Source organism: Cryptosporidium ryanae (assembly GCF_009792415.1).
Source record: "Cryptosporidium ryanae isolate 45019 chromosome Unknown contig_19, whole genome shotgun sequence".
Classification (NCBI taxonomy): domain Eukaryota; phylum Apicomplexa; class Conoidasida; order Eucoccidiorida; family Cryptosporidiidae; genus Cryptosporidium; species Cryptosporidium ryanae.
This window is the reverse complement of record NW_027125564.1, coordinates 270,502-292,217: the sequence shown is the minus strand read 5'-3', so window position 1 is coordinate 292,217 and position 21,716 is coordinate 270,502. Positions and strand designations below refer to the sequence as shown.

General features: G+C 30.8%; 10 protein-coding genes across 10 annotated transcripts; 7 read left to right on the top strand and 3 right to left on the bottom strand.

The window, feature by feature from the left end:
* Positions 1 to 463: 463 nt before the first annotated feature.
* Positions 464 to 1,648, top strand: FG386_000927 (uncharacterized protein; the record flags this gene model as incomplete). Its single annotated transcript, XM_067340320.1, has 1 exon — positions 464 to 1,648. The coding sequence occupies one exon, from the start codon at positions 464 to 466 to the stop codon at positions 1,646 to 1,648; it is 1,185 nt and encodes a 394-aa protein (XP_067196078.1).
* A 222-nt stretch (positions 1,649 to 1,870) lies between these two features.
* On the top strand, positions 1,871 to 4,084 carry FG386_000926 (asparagine synthetase B like; the record flags this gene model as incomplete). Its single annotated transcript, XM_067340319.1, has 1 exon — positions 1,871 to 4,084. The coding sequence occupies one exon, from the start codon at positions 1,871 to 1,873 to the stop codon at positions 4,082 to 4,084; it is 2,214 nt and encodes a 737-aa protein (XP_067196077.1).
* Positions 4,085 to 4,501: 417 nt separating this feature from the next.
* FG386_000925 (uncharacterized protein) lies at positions 4,502 to 5,194 on the top strand (the record flags this gene model as incomplete). Its single annotated transcript, XM_067340318.1, has 1 exon — positions 4,502 to 5,194. One exon carries the CDS (start codon positions 4,502 to 4,504, stop codon positions 5,192 to 5,194), a length of 693 nt encoding a protein of 230 aa, XP_067196076.1.
* Positions 5,195 to 5,266: 72 nt separating this feature from the next.
* FG386_000924 (DRG like OBG family GTpase fused to an RNA binding domain TGS domain) lies at positions 5,267 to 6,373 on the bottom strand (the record flags this gene model as incomplete). The annotated part of the gene is made up of 1 exon (XM_067340317.1): positions 5,267 to 6,373. The coding sequence occupies one exon, from the start codon at positions 6,371 to 6,373 to the stop codon at positions 5,267 to 5,269; it is 1,107 nt and encodes a 368-aa protein (XP_067196075.1).
* A 688-nt stretch (positions 6,374 to 7,061) lies between these two features.
* FG386_000923 (uncharacterized protein) lies at positions 7,062 to 11,348 on the top strand (the record flags this gene model as incomplete). The annotated part of the gene is made up of 1 exon (XM_067340316.1): positions 7,062 to 11,348. The coding sequence occupies one exon, from the start codon at positions 7,062 to 7,064 to the stop codon at positions 11,346 to 11,348; it is 4,287 nt and encodes a 1,428-aa protein (XP_067196074.1).
* A 301-nt stretch (positions 11,349 to 11,649) lies between these two features.
* Positions 11,650 to 13,185, top strand: FG386_000922 (uncharacterized protein; the record flags this gene model as incomplete). Its single annotated transcript, XM_067340315.1, has 1 exon — positions 11,650 to 13,185. The coding sequence occupies one exon, from the start codon at positions 11,650 to 11,652 to the stop codon at positions 13,183 to 13,185; it is 1,536 nt and encodes a 511-aa protein (XP_067196073.1).
* Positions 13,186 to 13,969: 784 nt separating this feature from the next.
* FG386_000921 (uncharacterized protein) lies at positions 13,970 to 16,420 on the top strand (the record flags this gene model as incomplete). Its single annotated transcript, XM_067340314.1, has 1 exon — positions 13,970 to 16,420. The coding sequence occupies one exon, from the start codon at positions 13,970 to 13,972 to the stop codon at positions 16,418 to 16,420; it is 2,451 nt and encodes an 816-aa protein (XP_067196072.1).
* Positions 16,421 to 16,822: 402 nt separating this feature from the next.
* On the top strand, positions 16,823 to 17,602 carry FG386_001048 (uncharacterized protein; the record flags this gene model as incomplete). Its single annotated transcript, XM_067340311.1, has 1 exon — positions 16,823 to 17,602. One exon carries the CDS (start codon positions 16,823 to 16,825, stop codon positions 17,600 to 17,602), a length of 780 nt encoding a protein of 259 aa, XP_067196199.1.
* Positions 17,603 to 17,659: 57 nt separating this feature from the next.
* FG386_001047 (uncharacterized protein) lies at positions 17,660 to 18,431 on the bottom strand (the record flags this gene model as incomplete). Its single annotated transcript, XM_067340310.1, has 2 exons — positions 17,660 to 18,187; positions 18,237 to 18,431. The coding sequence occupies 2 exons, from the start codon at positions 18,429 to 18,431 to the stop codon at positions 17,660 to 17,662; spliced, it is 723 nt and encodes a 240-aa protein (XP_067196198.1).
* A 1,165-nt stretch (positions 18,432 to 19,596) lies between these two features.
* On the bottom strand, positions 19,597 to 21,474 carry FG386_001046 (latent transforming growth factor beta binding like protein; the record flags this gene model as incomplete). Its single annotated transcript, XM_067340309.1, has 1 exon — positions 19,597 to 21,474. The coding sequence occupies one exon, from the start codon at positions 21,472 to 21,474 to the stop codon at positions 19,597 to 19,599; it is 1,878 nt and encodes a 625-aa protein (XP_067196197.1).
* Between the last annotated feature and the right edge of the window lie 242 nt (positions 21,475 to 21,716).

Below are 21,716 nucleotides of genomic sequence, written 5' to 3'. Positions count from 1 at the left end.
ATAATATATAAATTTATAATCATTTATTCATTTATAATAGAGTTAATTTAATCGAGAGGAAAAAATCCCTAGTCAAATTTAACCATAAATTATAGCTTTTCAAATTAAAATACATAGTGTGGGGTCAACCGCCCACATTGGGCGGGAATACATGAATGCATAAATGACAAGAGCATTGCATTGAAGTGGTCAAAAAAGGGAAGAACTGATGCTTTAATAGATTTATGGTAAGTGGAAAAAGTGAGGTATGATAAAAATAAAATAATGAAAATAATATAGTATTAAATTACAGCATTCTTTTCTCAAAGTAGAAATAGGATAGCAAAAAAATATATCACATTAACTATTATACGGAAATGAAATAGAGATAATACAATAAGAGAACATATTTCAGAAGAGTCAAGTTAAGAAAATAGGATAAACTTTAAAAAAATTGGTATATATCTTAGTTTTATAATCTAAAATGGTGTTTAATTCATGCAATGAAGATGTAATAGGATTATTATCATCATTTTTACCGTATGACGAAATAATAAATAACGCAAGAAACGTAAACAAAACATGGAGGGATTCAATACATAATTCTTATTACTGTTGGAAAAACATTGATTTAACAGAAATAATTTTCGATATTAAGAGTGAAGATGGTTTAAATTTTATGGAAGAAATTAAAGTGCATAGTAACATTGTAGAGAGTATAAGACTATCGAATCCAAGTAACAACATAACTGGATTCTTGAGTAAGTTAATAAAAGATAGAAATACGTTTAGTTTTGTAAAATGGGAAAATTTGACGAACATAGAAATATATAATAAAAGCCTAATAATGCCTTTAAATACTAAAAATATAAAATATAAGCATTTACCAATAAACTCATTGTTTAGACTTGGAATAAATGAGGAAATAATGCAGCTATTAAAAAATTACGAGTTAATTAATGATAAAGTTGGCGGTGAGGGAATTAAATTAATTAAAGAAATATCATCCATTGAATTATATCCATTTTGTGGTGTGAAAAGACTGGTAATAGACTATCCAATTAGTACAAAGGAATTAAATGTATTAAGTAATTGTTTCCCATCACTAAATGATATCGTAATAACTAGACTTTTTCACGAAAAAGACGGAGAAGATGACGAAGATGAGATAACAAGTTGTTGGGATGCAGTTTACAATTTTTTACAGGTAATACCACCAAATCAATTAAGAATATTACAATTTAATATAATACCATGTCCAAATTCGAATTCTGGTGAATGGAATGTGGACAATACAATTTCCAAAATAATAAATGGGGATAACAATAAGACTAAGAATAGCAAAGAGGAAACATATACATATATAAAAAGGAATAATGTTGAATACATAAATAATCGTAATAAAATAATGAGACTAAATGAATATTATAATAGCACATGTATGGGAGCCGGTGTCAATAATAACGATATTACATCGATGTTAAATTTCGAGGAGAAAGGCGATAAATTAATGAGATATATATTAGATATGCATTCTGATTCATTAGTGTCACTCTCATGCCCTGACTTAGAAATATCATATTCACTATATAAGAAATTGCTGAAATATTGTCCAAATCTCAAATTATGGGATTTGCCTGGTTGGAGAGTTTTTTCTCTAATCAATTAAAGTATTATAGTGAGTATTTAATTTGTGGTAAAAGATTAATTTTCTTTTTAATCTCTATTTTTTCCTTTTTTCTCTTGATTTAGATTTGCATCTTAAATTAGAGTTACCCGCCAGTGTCATGATAACGTTTTGATGACAGAAAATACATACAAAGCAAGGGGTTAATAATAATATGGGATAAAAAGTGTTTCGCATTATCATTGGATGTAGACAGGTAAAATTATGGAGCTTTTTTATATCCCAAAAAAGGAAAATGGAGTTCGGAGAGCAGTAATTAATGAATATACATTAAGCGAAATATTCAATTCAGAGTTGAGTATAGAATATTGTAATGTTAAATTTAGTGATTTAATAACAGAAAGATACCAGATATATTCCAAAATAGATGAAGAAGTATACTATAATGTTTCAAATTATGTAGAAAATAGCAGTAATTTAGGCCCTTTCAATATAGAAAAGCATGGTAATAGCGACATTGAAATTAAAATGTTTGGTATGGGTTTAATTGAGATTGAAGAATGCAGAAAAGAAATAGAAGGAGCAATAACACATGACTCTTATATAATTGAGAAGATTATTGATACATTAATGTTAGAATTAGCGAATATGAATGAAAAATATAAAGTAGGTTTTAGCATAGTAATGTACGTTAGTATAAATAATAGTAGATATATTATATTTGGAAGGGATCAACAAGGAGATTCGAGTTTGCTGTTGAGTGTAGGAGGGGAAGGTGAGGAAATGTTAATTTCAAATATGAAAAGTGAATTGATTTCACTTGGTAAAAAACCACAAAGCATAGAGATACCTATATCAGGTTTTTTCATGTTTGATGTGAACAATAATAAGTTTTTCAACTTTAGATGGAGTAAATTGAAACCTTATATTAGTGATGACTTTTGGAATCTTGGTAAATTGAGTGAATTAGATTCCCCTTCAATTAAGGAAGATTCAGATAAATTACTAAATTCATTAAGAAATATATTTTTATCAACAATAAGAGAAAGATTTACTTTTATTAAGAGAAACGACAACATGTGTATTTTTTCGTATATTGGATTAATGTTTTCTGGAGGGTTGGATTCATCACTGTTATTTTATTTGCTTTTAGAGTGGCTACTTGAAAATAAAGCAGATACTGAGGAATGGATAATTAATTCTTTTTTTTGTGATCGCAAGGAGGATGTTAAAGTTTATTTTATAATAGAGTTGCTAAACGCAACTTTTGCTCCAAAAGAAGCACCTGACAGAATTACTGGATTAAGTAGTTATTACGAAATAATGAATATATTTAGAGATAGAATAAACTTTCACAGAAATTTGTCCATAAGATTTATCTGTGTAGACAACGAAGGAACTGAGTTAATTAGACAAGAAAAACACATTCTCAATTGTGTTTATCCTTGCAATACTCATCTTGATTTTAACATTGGAGGAGCACTATATTTTTGTCTTAGAGGTCAGGGATTTTTACTTAACCATAACTCATTCAGTGGTGAATGGTGGAAAAGAATTATTTCAAAGGAAAAGAACGATAGTTCAACATGGGATGGAATTTTTGAGAAAGGTATTCGAGATTTTAGTATTGGTGAATGCAGTGATTTGGACTTTAGCAAAAATCAAAATAAAGAAAAAGGTTTTGATGAGACAAATAATGCAGAATATAATGATAAACCAATTAAAAAGTGTCCATATTGTTCTTTTAGAGAACATTCTAAGTGCCAAAACAGATGTTGCAAGTCATGTTGTCGCAAAATACAGCAAGGTATTATAGTTGAAACAATTAATCCCGTGTTTACTGCGTGTAGAGTACATAAGATGAAAAACTCTGATCTAAGCTCTATACCGTCAACCCAGAGATGTATTGAAACTTATCATTACTATATTAAGGAATCCGAATATTTAAGAGTATTATTTAAAGGCGAATGTGAGGAAAGTAATACTAGACCTATTTTTTCATTTCAAAACGGAAAAATAATTTACAGAGCGAGGTCTAAATACATTTTGATTGGAAGCGGAGCAGATGAGTTTCTCGGAGGATACGGAAGACACATAACGGCTAAAAAACACAATGGATTGACCGGGATTAAAAATGAAATGCTTTTTGATATATCTAGGTTGTGGATTAGAAATCTTGGCAGGGACTACAGAATCGCCTTGTACAATGGAAGGATTCTATTTGCGCCTTTTTTACAGCGTTCTGTGATTATTACAATCGGTCAACTTAATTTTAACAATATTTGTGGATCTAAATTTGAATTTACTAAACCTATTTTAAGATATATTGCCAAAACACTTGGAATGAAATACTCCTCCATGTTCAAAAAAAGAGCCGTCCAGTTTGGAACAAGATCTTCCAGACAAACTAATTTAAAGCACTTTGACAGCAACAGGAAAGCGTCTGCTGACTTTGTTTATACTCCCATCAATTACTGAATTCCCATTATACATAGCTATGTAAATCTTTTTGGCGGTAAATACAGAGACCCCACATTTAATTTATAAAATGATCATTTTTATGTTAAATGAATAAATTTCTTTTTATTTGAATTTATTCAGTTTCCCTTTTTTCCATTTTAACTATTACAGTTAATTATTTTTGAGGTGAATCTGTCTATTTAAAGACATTACCGTGATAGAGACAATTATTTTTTGTTTCAATATCTTATTAATTGATATGTTTTCTGGAGAGTAAGTATTAACTCTTATTTCTTTTACTTCTTGGATAATATTAACTTGAAAAGTGTAGTATTTTGAGACATTTATAGAGTGCTTTTGTTAGTAAGAGTTATCAAAGACTTTTTTGAGAAATTAAAAATATAAGTTAAGGCAGAAGAATCTATTTATTGCAGAATGGAATCTCATTCAGTAATATCAAATGAATTGGGGGAGGAGATTCAGGATTTGAGAAATATAATACAAAATTGGTGCGGTAAAATTTCAAACATGGTTGAAACAAGCGTTGATTCAATTAATGTGAGGGTTTCGTCCGATGTTAGTTTCATTAGAGACTCAACTGTGAGAATAGATGGATTTGAGAAGAGAATACGAGACTCGAACGAACTAACTGAAATAAAAAAGGTAGTGGAAAACGAAAAGAGTGAATATAGGACGTGTTTACTAAATAACTCAAAGATAATGTCCGATAAGGTAAGGTATTTGGAGAATCAATTAAAAGAAGATAAACAGAAATTAGAAATTGAAAGAATATCTTATGAGAACGACTTAAAAATAGCCAAACAGCAATCTTTGGATAGAGAAAAGAGTTGTAGAATATATGGTGACAATCTCGGTCTTTATATAAGCAAAGTTAAAGGAAATAATCGTTTTACCTTCATCTATATTGACTATGGTGATCCGAGTAAAGAATTCTACTTTGACTTATATTATGATGAGAAGTTACAATTGTATAATGGAATGGAATGCAATCCAAAAGTAAGGGAATTCGATTCAAACATTGAAAGATTGAATTCGAAGAATATATCATTTAGACAGTTTATTTGTAGAATGAGAAGGGCGTTTAAAGATAGCATAACACATGTTTAGATATATTATAACTTATATGTTGAATAATACGTAATTCTTTAGAGTGATATATGTCCGCTTTTTTTTCTTTGATTATCTTGTCTTAACTAACTGAATTACATCCTCGTCTTGAAGTATATGAGATAGGCCAACACACTGAGGATTGTGTTTAACGCTAGTTCCCCATACAAGAGCGTGTTTGAAGTCTTTAATTAAGTCTTTATGGATCAATTTAACGGCACTTTCAACGTTAATTTGTCCCCTCTGAGGGGTTAATATAAGCGGATCTAAAAAATCAGGATATTCACCTCTTTTTTTTGTATATAACCTAACTAAACCTAACCTATTCCATATTTGTTCCACTAATGTGTCCAAGTTCCACCTCATTTGTGATGATACAACCACACTATTTTGTTGTCTAGCCAGTTCATCTATTTCAGATATTGACAAACTGTCTATTTTGTTGTAGATATATATACATGGTAAATAGCGTCTATTACCTTCAATGCAATCAATAAACTCATCTACTGTGCAATCCTCTTTTATAAGTACATCAGCATTGTATATCTTATATTCACCAAGTATACTTAATACCATTTTATTGTCTAAGTGTGTTAAGGGAACCGTCGAATTAAAAGTAACGCCTCCTACTTTTTTTTGTTTTATCGTTATCATTGGTGGCTTTTTATTTAGACGTATTCCTATAGACTCTAATTCATGCTCTAATTTCTGCTTTTGAGTATCATCTTTTGTAGAATCTATAACCATTAAAACCAGGTCAGCGGAGTGAGCAACAGCTATTACTTGTCTTCCCCTTCCTCTTCCAGTTGAAGCACCTTCAATTATACCAGGAAGATCTAGCAATTGTATTTTAGCATCTTTGTATCTAATTATTCCAGGAACGCAGGTTAATGTCGTAAATTCGTATGCTGCTACTGCTGTTTCTGCGCCTGTTAGTTCGTGCATTAGTGTAGATTTTCCAACAGATGGGAAACCTATTAATATAACTCTTGCATCTCCTTGTTTTGCAACATCGAATCCTTCTCCTTTGTTTTTTCCACTGCTTCCTGCTTCAATTAATTCCGACTTTAACTTTGCCAATTGAGCCTTTAGTCTTCCCAGATGGTATTCAGTCTTTTTGTTTTTCTGTGTTCTGGCCATCTCGGCCTCTATATCTGCTATTCTTTCTAATATACCCATTTTTAAATTCTAATTTCGATTAGCCACGATCTACCTGTATACAACTGCTTTATATATAAATACTGTAAGTATTTACACTCCCACTTTTTATTTTATATGGGTAGGTTAACAACTCAAAACACACAATAGATTTTAATATAAAGTTTTATATGTGTAAAAAGTTTTAGTTTTGCTTTCCTTTTTTTTCCTTTTTATCTACACCAACGAGAAAATGCTTGTAAATTTATATTTCGATACCTCAATATTTAATCTTAGTGTTGAAATATTCAATACCTTTATTGCACAAAGACCTGTATTTTCACCAATTATAATTTAAAAAGTAACGCCACGTTCGCATATTCAGACGCATTTCAGATTTTTTTTTTCTACTATTCCCCTTTATGACATACAATTTTGTTAATACTAGTGATTGAAGTTTTGGCGCCAACACCTAATATATTAATACTGGTGAATGAGGCAAATAAAGGTTAAAGGCGGAGGAATGGTAAACAAATAATTGCGAATTTGTGTATGTATAACGATTTATTTTTGTATTCACACAATATTAGAATTAGCAGTGACTTCACAAAAGAGGTTTTAGAGTGCTCATACATGTAAACGTCAGGGTAATGAACGGTGGAGCCTCCCATATACGTTTTTAGCAATACTTTGTATGTTTAAGAATAGGAATAATTTAGAAACGGTATAAATGAGTTTAAATAACGTGATAGGCGATAATATAAGTTACTCAAACGAAGATGAGTATTTTCGTGATATAAATGAAATAGAATCGCTAATAAAGGGTAAATTGGTGTTATACAAGGAACTTGAATACAATGAGTATAGAAAACACACATACAAGTTTGTGAAGCTAGTTGAAAAATATCAGGAACAGCCTTACATTTTGGACAATTATTTGGAGAGAGTATGCTACCCACTGACTAATATAGTCGCGGAGTTTATGAGAGATGTTTCGGCGGACTTGCATGACAGTATAGTAAATAATGACACAGAACGTGCTAAATTGAGCATAAATAAGCAGAGTCAGGCAAAAATTTACAGATTGTCAGACTGCATTTATAACTTATGTAAAATAAGGGGTCTAAAGATAATATCGCTTTATTTTCCAAGTGAGGTTAGGTATTTGGAGGCAGTTGTAGACTACATTACGCTAAAGGATACATTAGATAATCATTTACTTATTGTTGACGATAACGACAAAAACTGGCACTTTGTTTACGTGCTTTATGTATGGTTAACTACACTTGTATTAATACCTTTTTCATTTCAAGTATTGGACTCTAAATACATGCATAAAGAAATGGATTTGTTTAAAAGAACACTCGATATAGTGATACCAAAGGTAATGGAGAACAAATACTGCATTATAAATGAGACTTCATCGTATTTGTTTGCAAAAATACTATGTAGAACAGACTTTAGTGACTTGTGGAGGTTAAATTATTCCCTTATTTTTAACAACCTTATTACAAATGAAATGAATCAAAACCCAAACTCCCTCGGAATATTGATTTGGATTAAATACTTGGTTAAACTTGGTCCTGTAGAGAGCATTGAATTATTTATGGAAAGGATAGTAAATTACTTAGAAATACCAATTTTGAGTGAGCACGCAAACGGATTTCCTTCTGTAGAGAGTTCCGATAAGGATCATTCTGAGTCGGTAAAATCAACAAGTTGCAAATTGGTATGTATATCTAACGTTGTAGTTAGGTGTATGAACAATAAAAAATTGAGCAAATATTTCAAAAGCTCTGATGAGACTGTGCTTGACTGGTCTTTGAAGCTTATGGTGTACTATAATAAGTCGAATCACTCACTTCTCAAACACACAAGCTCTAAGTGCATTGCTAAAATACTGACTGCAATAAGCAGTGACAAAAACAACGGTGTTTATATTAAAAAAGTACTAGACGATATTTTACCGTTAAGCGATCACAAATTGGATGATAAAAATGAGGAAAATACGATTTCAAAAACAAAATACAGTAACTTAAATCCCAATTACATTGAAGGTAAATGCTTAACAATAGCTGAGTTAATTAGAAAAAGACTAAATTACGTATTTGACAACTACCTTGACGAAATAATACAATTTCTTAAATACTGTCTAAGGTACCAAGAATGGAGTGGATTTAAAAACTTGGGAACTCAAATACGAGATTCCGCGTGTTATATTATCTGGAGTTTAGCAAAAAGTGTCCCTTCAGGCATTTTAACTAAATACGTAAATGATATCATAATTTCTGCGTTGCCACTAACAGTGTTCGACACACAAATAAATGGAAGAAGATCCTCATGTGCTGCATTACAGGAGTTGATTGGAAGACAAGGCGGAGAAAATGTTCCATTTGGAATTTCTATAGTCACAATTGCGGATTTTTTTACTATATCGTCTGTAAAGTCTTCCTTTATAGAGGTTTCTCCCAAAATAGGTTCCCTAGACGCAAGAAACAAAGACGAAGTTGGAATTTGTTACGACAACAACAACTTTAAGTTCAACTCAAACTATCCATTTTCAGAAACTCTTGTAAACTATTTAGTTGAAAACATGTTTAATCATCCGCAAATTAAATACCGTATACTTTCTCTTGTTGCCTTTGGGAGGCTTGTTCGGTATTCAACGGAAAAGTGCTACGAAGAAGTATTGTTAAATGAGATATTAAATCTAGATTCTGAAAAAGAAGAGCAGGTAGGCGCACCAGTTTTCGGTTCAAATCCTATTCACAGACACTCATCATTACTTATTGTTTCAATTCTGCTTCTAAAGGGAGCTTTATTTGCCGAAATAACTGATTTTTGGAGTCGACTTGTTTTTAAAAACAAGAATTTTGCTCAGTTTTCAGAATTTACACTAGCCGATTACATAAGAAACATTCCCATCATGATTGAAAAGAATAGACTGTACAGAGGCAAGGGCGGAGAGCTAACGAGAAAAGGCGTATTGTGTTTAATTGTATCCATATGCAAGTCAACGGAGATCATTAAATTTAAAAAAGCAACATTTTCTCGTTTTCTTCAGACTATACTTGAATCAATTAAACACTTGAGTTTCAGTGTGCAGATGTCCGGGACATCTGCATTGAATGCACTCTTGGAGTGTAGAATGACAGATGTTCGTCAAGGTGATTCACCATACTACAGCGAAATAGAGACTTTGGTTAAGGATTTCGTTTCTACAATAAACAATGACTCGTCAAACATCCATATAATGGCACTTAGAGGAATAATACTAAATGTTGGTTTGCTATTCCCGAAAATTGTTCATCTAATCAAAAATAGCGAGCTTGTTAGCGATATAATCAATTGTTTAATTAATGTTTTCAATAAAGGGACTGTTAAAGTTAAGGATGAAACCAAATTAAACTCGCATAAATATATAATATTTTCAAACTACGATATTGAATGTAGGAGAAACTCTTTGTTTTCAATAGGAATGGTTTTATTAAATTTGAAAAACAACAATAATGATAAAATTAATATTAGCAATGAGTTGTTTAACGATATATTTACCAATGTATTTATAAGCGGTTGTTTCGACTATTCTGTCGATAAAAGAGGCGATATTGGCTCTTGGATAAGGGAACTGTCTATGGAAATTATAACTTGTCTTTACACCAATGACATATTTACTGGTGAGGACTGTTTTTGCAGTGTTTTATCGTCTTTTATTTTTAATGTATTCAATTATTCCGACAAACTCAGAGTAAAGGCGATATTGCTGTTACACAAGATAATTTTAAAGTTAAATGCAAAAGACGAAAGCTGTAAATATAAGCTTAACATTTACTGGATTTACTATCGCATTTTTTACGGAATCCCGTACGAGATACTTGAGTTGTTCCTTGTTAAACAAGAAACGAATTCAAGCGGAGACTTTGGCGAATACGGAATAAACGCAAGTTTTGACGGCTCTAATCTTGTTGTTAAAAACAAAAAGGTAAATTCGCTCTTAAATCAACTTATTGCATCGTGTTCACGTGTGTTGCGGAATATAATCGAGGACCACAAACTTATGTACAGCGACGACCAAATAGACGATATAAAATCTTTTTTCCTTTCAGAAACAAATGAGTTTAACAATAATTGTTTCTTTTTTGACCTGTTGGATTCAATAGAAACCGTGCCCCATAGTTTACTGCCGTACATTGACTTCGATAACCTATTTTTATCCTACTTATCGAACAGAAACTTCCAAATATTCTCGAGCTCAAGCGTCAAACTGTTCAAAGACAGCTTTCTCAAGTTCATACTGGAAGACTCAATCCAAGAACCAATAATATACGGCATCATCAACTGGATATCCCACTGCACATCCTCTCTTGCGCCCTATTCTGTTTCCAATTATTCACGAGACCCAAGGGAGTCAATTGCGTACGAGCTTAATTTGTTCATAAGCAACACATCAAACCTCGAACGCACTCAAAATTCAGTAAACTCTATTTACAGTAATCTGAAGTCGCTGATATCACTGCTAAATAATAATATAGGGGATGGCGCCACTTCTCCTTTTGTTAAAATACTAGTGCATGCATTTAAATTTATAATGCTGTTGCTCACTTGGGATGTGAGTCCGTGCGATTTAAGCGCATTGAAGGGTATTTTGCTTGAGGTAGAGGACTCAGTTTCAAAGACCAGAGATTTTCAGTTAGTTAAGATAGCTTCGTGTATTGCAGTTCAATTGGCATTCAACGAGAGCATAAACAAGGACATTGAACTAGTGAATAAATCGCTTGTAGTTTTGTCAACGCTTATTTCGCACGAATACCCCACAATTAGGTCTTATACTGCCGACTATATTTACAACAACATATGTCACATACAGGACTCCGAGAGAATAGACAAAATACTCGAGTTTATAAGGGAGAATCAATGGCCGGACAATATTTGCCGGAGTAGACTGTTGGCCATGAAGACAGAGTTCACTAGAATTTCCGTATTGGACTCGGAAAGCAAAAGTATTGGCGTATTGTAGTTGAAATTCATAGTTGAACTAATTTATCGCCCTCTGCGAGTAATTTTTAATATTTTCGTCTCAACTTAGCTCTTGTTTGTGTGTACACACAGTGGATTTTACTGCTTTGGTGTAAACATATGAAGCAGGACAGAAAACTAAAATCCGTACGAGATTTTTCTTGTTTTAGGGTAAATGCTAAGAAGGTATGTAATATATTTATTGTAGACGCCTTATACTTGGAGGTCACATAAATTAAAATTTCTTAAAAAGCTTGTGGATAAAGAAAACGCCGTTGCGCTAATAAAAGCAAGAAACAAAGATGGTTCTGTTTCAGTGGCAAAGCGAGTATGAATACCTGGTGCACAGAATATGCGATTTACTAGATCAATGCAAGCAGCTTGGGTTTTTATATGTGTCTACTGATTACAGAAACGCGGACTTATCAAATCCTATATTTCAAAATTATGTACTAATAGGAAGCAACTCGATGAGGGAATTTATAAAGGATATGTTAGATAAAATGACATCCTTTTATACACCAGGAATACTGAGTTATTTGGGTGCATGTTGCATAGATGATATAAATCTTTCTCATATATTTTCCTTATTGCGCATACATACACTGATGGAGTACTATCCAAAGTGCCTAACTCAACACAAACTAAAGGCAGCAATACTAACAGGTATATTTGGGGAACTTGTCGGCACAAAAAACGACTTGGAGGTAGGCAAGTATAATTTTAAAAATACGAAACAGAAAATAAGCGAAATAGGATTTAACAAAGACAATAGAGATAAAAATAACAGTGGTAACGATGGGTCATCTGACTATGACCAGTGCATTGAGCTTTTGAAATTAACAATAAATCAATTATGTGGTTTAATATTAGATTCAGGTAGAGACAGATCTACATATATAAAAGAAGTATTTTGCGCTCCTTCATTTGCTCCGCCTAAATCAGATATATTCTCAATAAACAGCAATGATGATATACACAACCAAATATCAGTACAGAGTATGGTAAGCAGAGTGTCAAATGTAAATAAAGGAGACCCGCTATTGGTGTCTGCGTTGCTTTGTGGTTCGTCGTTGTCTATATGGCAAAGAATACACTTATTGTATGATCCAGACAGAGAACAGTCGAAAGATTTAATAGTGTATTCAGTTATATACGCAGCACCTTTAATGGACAGAATGAGACAGTTAGTATTCACGTCATTTTTACAATCCCTATGCAGACCACAATGGTGCACAAATTTTTTGCCACAGTTGTCAAATAAGATGAAAAGATTTAACAATCAGTACTCTGAAATAGTAAGACTTGTAGTTAGGGGGTTTATTTTATCAGGCGTAACTATATGGTCATACGAGTCGCAACAACAGATTCACGACATAGGCACGTGCTCATCTTTGTCCGTAAGGGAGAAAGAACTCATATTAAAGTTGTTTAAATTGGTAGACGAGCACTCTCTTATAAATGAATCATACAACGAAAGTTCGATTGCTCCTTCATTTGAATCTGTAATACGCGAGTTATCAAGAGAATTTTACAGTAATTCAAATTGGGATATCGAGGATACGGGCTTTTCTAATTCATTAAATGAAAGACAGTCATACAACAAACTTGGTAATTCAATTGAAGGCGCATTGAAACTAGTCGAGTCTGACTACGATTTCATACACAGACCGCTAAATATTGTATCAGATCGCGTTAAATTCAACAATGCAATCAATCACTTTCAAAATAACTTGTCTGATCCTAACAAAGGACTCTTCGAGCCAAAGTCTGACGGATTCATAAACACCAATCCCTCATTCGACGATATTGAGGCTAATTTGCTCAATATAAACTAGTACAATTTAAGAAAACAAACAACACAAATTTCTATAGTCCCGGTCATACCTAAAAATTGGTAAATTAAAGCGTCCAGTCGATTCTGAGTGCAATAAGTCAAAACATTTTTCTTTTAACTCGCTACTCTCGTCTTTAATCTGTTTTCTTTTTAAACCTGACTTATTCCACAACACAAATGTGTGCGAAGTTCAGTAGAACAAGCTAAACTACAAGCCACTTTCTTCTCCTGCGTGTAATCTGCTCTTGTACCATCGCAAGTCGAACAAACTCCACAACGCCTTAGAAACTAGTGAATCCAAGCCGCACAATTAAAGTTGTGTTCCCTAGTTCCCGAGAAAGGTAGTTGTTTAAGTAAGAGAGGCGCCACGTGAGTGGCGCCTCTCCGCAGGCAATTTTCTAGTAATACTAGAAATAAATTAAAATACCAAGAGGAAAGAGTGGCTTAGAGGGGGGAGGTTGCAGAAAAAAAAAAGTTGTTTTAACTAAACGGGCGATCTCTTCGGTATTTATAATTAAGTTAATAAAGGGTAAAGCAACTTGAGCTTTAAACGGGAGGGCTTTATATGTATAAAAGACGTAGGTATACACAAGAGGACAATTGGTTTGCAGCTCAAAGCACAAGGCATAACATTGCAACAACGAATAACTAGTTTTGAAACAATAGTTTTTAATTAAACTAACAAGTGGGTAATTGATGTGTGTGAGATAGGTTTATTTGCATATACATGTTCAAGGGTATAAATATATAACGAAGTGCATTTATATTTATGTACATCAAACAAAATGTACAAAAAGGATGATCATATTTTGAGCAGCGATGTTGGAAATGTGAATATAGCTCAGTTTATTCGTTTAAATAACCGTTTAAGAGCAAACGGTTTCTTGTCTATACCTTTTTTACCAGATATAGTATCACCTGCCCGTTCTCCATTATACGGAAGCAATAATGAGGCCCGAAAATCAATATTAGTGGGGAGTGTAGTGAACGACTATCGGAGCAGTCAGGTTGAAAATAGAGCAAAGACATCAAATAGTGACAGTGATGATAAGTATCTAATGGGTGTGAACGAAAGAAGAACTGACGATATGAGTCAAACATTAATATCTTCTTCACACGGATTAAATATAGCTAGGACTCCAGAAATACCATCAAATAACGCTGGAACAAATATAGGCAATGATTACATTAATTCAAATCCAAATCTAATTGTGAGTAAAGTCCAAAATAACACTTCCACAAACACTAATGGCAACGGTGCTAACAACAGTGTAAACGACGACTTGATTAATGATATAGTTTTAACTCCAGGAGTACAGAAATACCGGAATGACGTCTCAGAGTACTCTGAACTAAACAGCAATACAGAGGACTACAGGACTGTTGGTTCGATACTGCATAATATATATAATGAAGGTATATTAAATATGGAAAACAAACAAAAAAGAGCAGGGTTGGGTTTATCAAGCGTCATAGATGACAAAGTGAGTGTTGCGTACAGCCAACCTATACAAACAGAGTACTATAGAAATGAGGTTAATGACATGTTTGGGGATGAAAGTTGTAATGCAATAGAGCTATCTTTCCCCATTGATGAGAACACATGTGTGAAACTGCCTCCTCAGGCGGTTTCAGAACCACAGAAACTGGTTGTAGATGGAAAAAAGTTAATTAGTACAATACACAACTTACTATATGAATTGGAGTCTAGAGGGGAGCATTCGGTTGAGGCGTTAAACATTGAAAGATCACAGAAGAATGGTTTAATTGAGAAACTTAGTTTGCTTAAAAGAAAATATGACGCTTTGGAGAAAGAGAATGAATCTCTGAGAGCTATAAATAAGTCTCTTTCGGAGGACGAGTACAATTTTAAGTATAGGAATTTGGACAAGGATAAGAAATTGACTATAACAAAACTGGAGAGAGAAAAACAGCAGTTGCTTGTAGAGAATTGTCGTTTAAAACAGGACATTTTGAGACTTCAGGAGGATGATGACAAATCTAGGGATAAAGCAGATCAGTTTTTGAAACAAATAAAAAATGACTTGGAGAACGAAAAAGAGAGTAACAATAACTGCAGTGGAAGGTTGGGCGGATTTAATTTGGGAATAAATTCCATTAACCTTGGAAGTGGATCAGGAGTGACGCTAACTCAATCTGAGAAAAAAAAACTGCTTCAATCCCACTACATATATTCAATAATAGTTGGATTTGAGAAGTCCATATTGTTCTGGAAGAATAAATTTAGCCTTAAAAAAGAGAGTGTTGATGCGGGAAATAACAACCAAGATGAATTTAAAGTAGGAAAAAACACAAGTGCAGATAGCATTGAAATAACAAATAAAAAGGAAGAAACCTTGACAGATAAGAGCATTTTCAGCTACTGTCAAGAAAATAATATATCCTCTAGCGAGCTTATGAAAAGAGACAAGTTGCTTTGGTCTAGAGGGTTGTATTTACTGCAGAACACCGACAGAACAGAGTTAGAAAGCATAATTAGGTGGTCGTGTAGACTGCTAAATGTGTCAAACTTTAGAAGCATACCTATCATGATTGGCTCCTTGTTGTCTTCTTCAAAAAAGAAGTCCCTTTATACCTTTGAAAGTTCAAATCAAACAGACATACTCTCGTCCTCATCTATAAACACACTAAATAACCATTCAAAAAAGAAAGCATATGGCAACGACTGCAATAACACAAATAGAAGTAATTGTGAAGTGTTAAAACAACAAGAAGAAATAAATAGCGAACTATACGATCGTTTCTACAATCACTTTAAAACACTGTTTGATGTTTTAGATGATCAGGATGTTATTCAGGCGTCTAATTCCATTTACATCCAGCTTCGCGATTTTAAAAAATTCTTCAGAGTTGTTTGTGACGCATTTAATCTTGACTACAAGACTACAACTATTTCTGAATGCATAAAGATATTTAATGATTTTATGTCAATTAATATGCTCTCATCTAAAAAAATGAGCTCGCAACCACAAATAATGTTGCGGCCACTGCAACATCGACATGAACATCACGATGACAACAATATCTCGTCCTCCTCATCCTCATCTGATCGTAACGCTAATAATAGTTCAAAAAGTAATGCTAAACACATAATTGAATCACTTAAAATTGTATTAGATGTAGATTCGGAAGAACAAATACTACCTACTCTAAAACAACACCTTGAGTCACAGTCTGCTATAATAATGTCTTTGTCTAAAAATCAAAGACAATAGAGCTATAAATTTACTCCAATTTAGCCAATTTTTTAAAATAAAATTGTTTGGACTTTATCTCCTTGACTTGATATCATTTTGTGCTCGACTGCTTTCTTGTTGTTTGGTCTTGGCGCCAACAGAATTAAATTTTGTATTCGAAATGAGTTTATTAGGTGTTGTATAGGGGAAGATAAGAATAGGAGTTTTAAGGTGCTTATATTTGGGTAATTTCTTGAGTAATACGGAGATTTGAACTTTTTTTTTGTAGTCTAAGGGTTTTGCTGTGTAGATACGACATTCACCGGATAATTGGTTTAAAGTAGGTGGATATATATTGTACAAGAGTGTAATTGCCTTAGATACACACAATAAATCTTAGTTAAGCTTAAAAATGTGAAGATACGATAGCAAACTTGTAAAATGGAAGATACGAATATTGAGGACATACCGTTTGAAGAAATACTTCGAAAAGAGAGGTTAATTAATACATTGGAGAGAAAAACTGGTAAAAAAGATAAAAAAAGTCTGAATAAAACTGAAAATGAGAATAGTGACTCTTTTAAATTGAAAAAATACAGCATCATTCAGTCTAAAAATCTTCCTACAGAAGTTTCTTCTAGAAGACAAACGCTTCCTGACAAATTATTAAATGAAATAAATTATATATATAACAAACATAATAACAAAATTATAGATGATCCAAGGTTCAAAGAATCATCTGGAAAATTAAACACGGACTTATTTCACAAGTCTTATGAATTTATAGACGATATAAAAAAAAATGAATTTAACCACATTAAAAATATACTTGATTTATATAAAAGTATGAATAAAGCAAAAGAATTAGGCAACTGGAATAGAATTAAGAAAACCTCAAAATTCAAAAATTCTAATATCTCGCATTACACAAAAGAAGATATTGATGAACTCAAATTACAATACCAAAAGCTTGTATCTGAAAATGATTGTAGAAAAAATTTATACCTTAAGCAAAAAACTATCTCATCTCATAGAAAATTAGAGCAAAGTAAAGTTGAACAAGGAAAGAAACCATTTTACATTAAACAAAAGGATATTAATATATCTGTTAAACATGAAAAATATAAGAAATTGAACAAAAAACAGAAATACAAATTTGAAAAAAATATTAATAAGAAACTATCTTCTAAATTTAAAATTAATGATGTTAATAAAAACTAGAGTTTATAATTAAATTGTTATACTTTAATTTATTAAATCATTAATTAATGTTGTATTCTATATGTATCTTGTTATTTTTTTAATAAATACATATATATTTGCCAGTAATAAGATCGTTATTATTACATATAATGTTAGTCTCTCAAGTACTTTTTGTCTATATAACTCATTTGCTAATTTTCGACCTTCAACTATATTATAATCTATGTCACTCAATCCATATATGCCTCTTGTTATATTATCTCTCTGAATTTTTAATGTATTTAATGAATGCAATCCTATATTTTGTGTTTCTTGAGCCAATTTAGATGATATTCTCATATTATCCTCATTTCTTGACATTAAATCCTCAGTTGATATCCCACCAATATTAATGAAACTATCACCTACATAATCATCATTTATTAATTTATTACTATTATAACCATTATTTTTATACTCATATTCACGCATTTTATTATTATCACCATTATTGTATATAATATCCTCTTTTAAATTCTCAAACTTATTATATATTTCATTATAAACGTTATTGTAACGTTGATAAGATTTATACTCATCTGAATTTTTTGATAATATTGATACCTATTATTGTAATTATTAATATTGCTATTATTTTTATTGTTCAACTCACCTCCTCCTTTAATCTGTTTAAACAATTTTTTGCACTCCTAATTTTAGATTCCAAATCATCTATTTCTCTTTTATATACTTTACTTTTAGCACCTCTTTCATTATTATCTAATTTTAGTATTAAATTTTCTATACTTTGTATTGTTGAAAGAAATTCATCCTCATATGTGGAATAGTATTCAGATGCAACTAACATTTCAAAAAAGATATTACTTATATCCTGATACTCCACTTATCTACCTTATTTTCCTGTTATATTTTATTACCACTACTTATTTTCATTTCACTTTTTCTTGTAATCTTTATATCACACTTTACCGCCAACTTTTTTCCCTTGTTTTTACTTGTAAATGCATGCTCTTGTTTTTTATTAATTAAATTGTTATTATTATACAGAATATAAAAAAGGAAACAAACTAATTTAAAAGTTATACAATCTATTTATTTGATTAACTATTAATCTAATTAATCCTTTAATTTGTCACCACTTTTATTTTGTACTTGATACTATTTCTTCTCATAGTTTTTATATTTAGATTAAACGTGACATCATTATATTTTATTCATTTACTTAACTTACAGTTTGTTTAAAGAGTGTTTTTTTATAACAGCATTTAACATACTTTTAATAAATGAATGTACTATTTGAATTTTATTAATGACAAATTCCATCTATAATTTACATTATATTATTAAACTTACCGTTATTTATTGTTAAGTTGAAATTTATTTATCTCTTTTGTCATTTAAATTTATAATTTTAATGTTAATGTATAATAACTATAAATCAATTTATACCGACAAGGTTTATTTATATCATTATCCCACATTTTCATATATACTCGAAATATATATATATACTGTTATTATCTACCACAAATTGAAACAATAACAATACTTATTTTAGTTTAATTATATTAAAAAATGATCAGGTGCAATTATTTTATTATTTTTTAACTGAATTTGAATTATTTTATTCATATATTTATATCTATTATTCTCACAAATTATCCTTTTCATTATTACAAATTATTACACTCGTAATTTCCAATAAATAAAAATTATTCTTTTTAATTCAAGACTAATAGCTTTTACTGAGAAAGAATTAAAAAAAAAAGAAAAAAATTAATATTTCCAAATATTTACATGGTATTCACAATTTAAATAAACTTTGTATAATTTACTTGGTTTTATTCCTTGTTTCTCTTTTGCTTATAAATTTTATATGTATTCACTTGAGCATTTATATTTTTATTAATAAATAAATAATGCCTATTTTACTTTGTTCAGTCAAATATATTTCTTTTAATTTGTTTTGGTTTTTTAATGTTACTATTATTAATATTTATTCTAATATAATATTAACACTTTCCTTCTTTGTGTTTACACTCAAATCCTCCTAGTGTATTAATGCAACAGTGATTATTACCACATGGATTATTTAATGTTATACATTCATTAATATCATTACAATTGATACCATCACCTATCCAACCAGATGAACATACACATTCAAATTTACTTAGATCACGTGTATGTTCAAACGCAGAATGAACGTAACAATTTGCATTTTCTGAACATTTAATACAAACTTGATTTTTGAAGTCCTTATCTAATTTTTTTGGTAATAAATACTTTTGATTGTTAAATCTATATTCATCTCTTATCCACTTTGATAAATGTATTGCTTCATCTTTTAATTCTTTTTTTGTCATTAATACTGAATATAAATGTACAGGTTCCGTCGATATATACTCTATTTCATTATACATTATAGGATTCTTTGATAAAGAAATCATATATATATCTGCGCTTTCTTTCAATTTCAATATTCCAGGACAATTTTTTTCACTTGTACAACCATTATAACCTGCTGTAATATAAACTATTTTTTTTCTTTGAACTATAGTTTTATGATTATTTAATCCCCTTCCTTTTTTATTTGAATTTAAGTTACTATTATCTATATTAATATTGTTTTCATCCTCAATTATTCTTCTATTTTCTACAACACTTGATAATAATCGGTCTACTTTTATATTATTCTCATATCTTTGTATTGTAGATAAAAAATTGGTTTTTTCGTGTATGTAATCTGTACTATTAGATGATATTGATACTAATTCTGCTGTTAATCCACTATTTATCAATTTTCTATATATAATATTCGCAGAAATATTTATTTCCTTCATTTGATCTATGTTGGGTACTTTTGATAAATCCATTACTAATGAAACTGCATATTTATGTTCATTATTATTTTCATATGTTACTTCTGTGCTTGTACTTGTAGATATTGTTGAAGTAGTAGTGGTAACGTTAATAGTAGTAGTGGATGTATTAGTATCTGTTGTTGTAATAGTTGTTGTAGTAGTTGCATTATTACTTAAAGTGCCTTTAGTAGTAGTGCTGGTTGAATTATTAATTGAGATGACTTTAGTGGTTGTCGTAGTAGTAGTTTTATTATTTGATGCGGCTTTAGTGGTAGTACTAGTAGTGGTTTTATTATTATTTGGAATGGCCTTGGTAGTAGTTGTTGTATTATTTGTTTGAATAATTGCTGATGCTGTAGATGTAGTAGTTGTTGGTCTTGTTGTAGTTGTGCTATTAGTTGGAATAATTGCTACTGCTGTGGATGTAGTAGTTGTTGGTCTCATTGTAGTTGTTTGAGTGGTACTGATGATAGGAATGGTGGTGGTTGTTGTTGTATAATTGAATAAATGATGATGTTTACTTCTTTCCCATTTCATTTGATAAACGTCATTGTTACGAGTATCATAGTGGAAATAATGATAATTGTCGGTTTTAGAATTTAAGTTATTATCAAAAACATAATATATCTCATTATCAGTTGAATCTGAATAGTCAGGAGTATATGTTTTTAAGTAAGAATTATTATTATTTGTTTGATTGCGATGAATAATATTATCAACATAATTGTGATTTTTGTTTTGATGTTGATTTTGTTCTTTATTTTCGTTATGCTGATGTTTGTGGTTATGATGATGATGATGTTGTTGTTTGTTTTTATGTTTGTGATTACTTTGAGTCTCAACTATTTTTCTATTTAATATAGACATACCTTCATCACTTGTTGAATCATAAACATGATTTTGGTTTGCGTTGGGTGTAACCCATGCTTCATTTGACAATTCACTCTCATTTGCGCTTGAATATGTCAAGCTAAACAATATTAAGCCTATTGAAAAGAGATAATTCAGTTTTATTATCCCAAACATTAGGAGATTTTTTGTCAAATTAACAAATAAAAGATTATTTTTGTTCTAATATTTTGACATGAATTCTAATTTAATTTTTCTTTAATTTACATGTAAGTAGTTATTAATAAATTATTAACATCAAATTTATTTCTTTTTTAATTTAATTATTAAGTAAAATATAATCTATACCGTTTACATGTGGAAATTGACTATTTTTTTTTAATTGCTTACGTGTCGATGCATGCAATTATAAAATATAC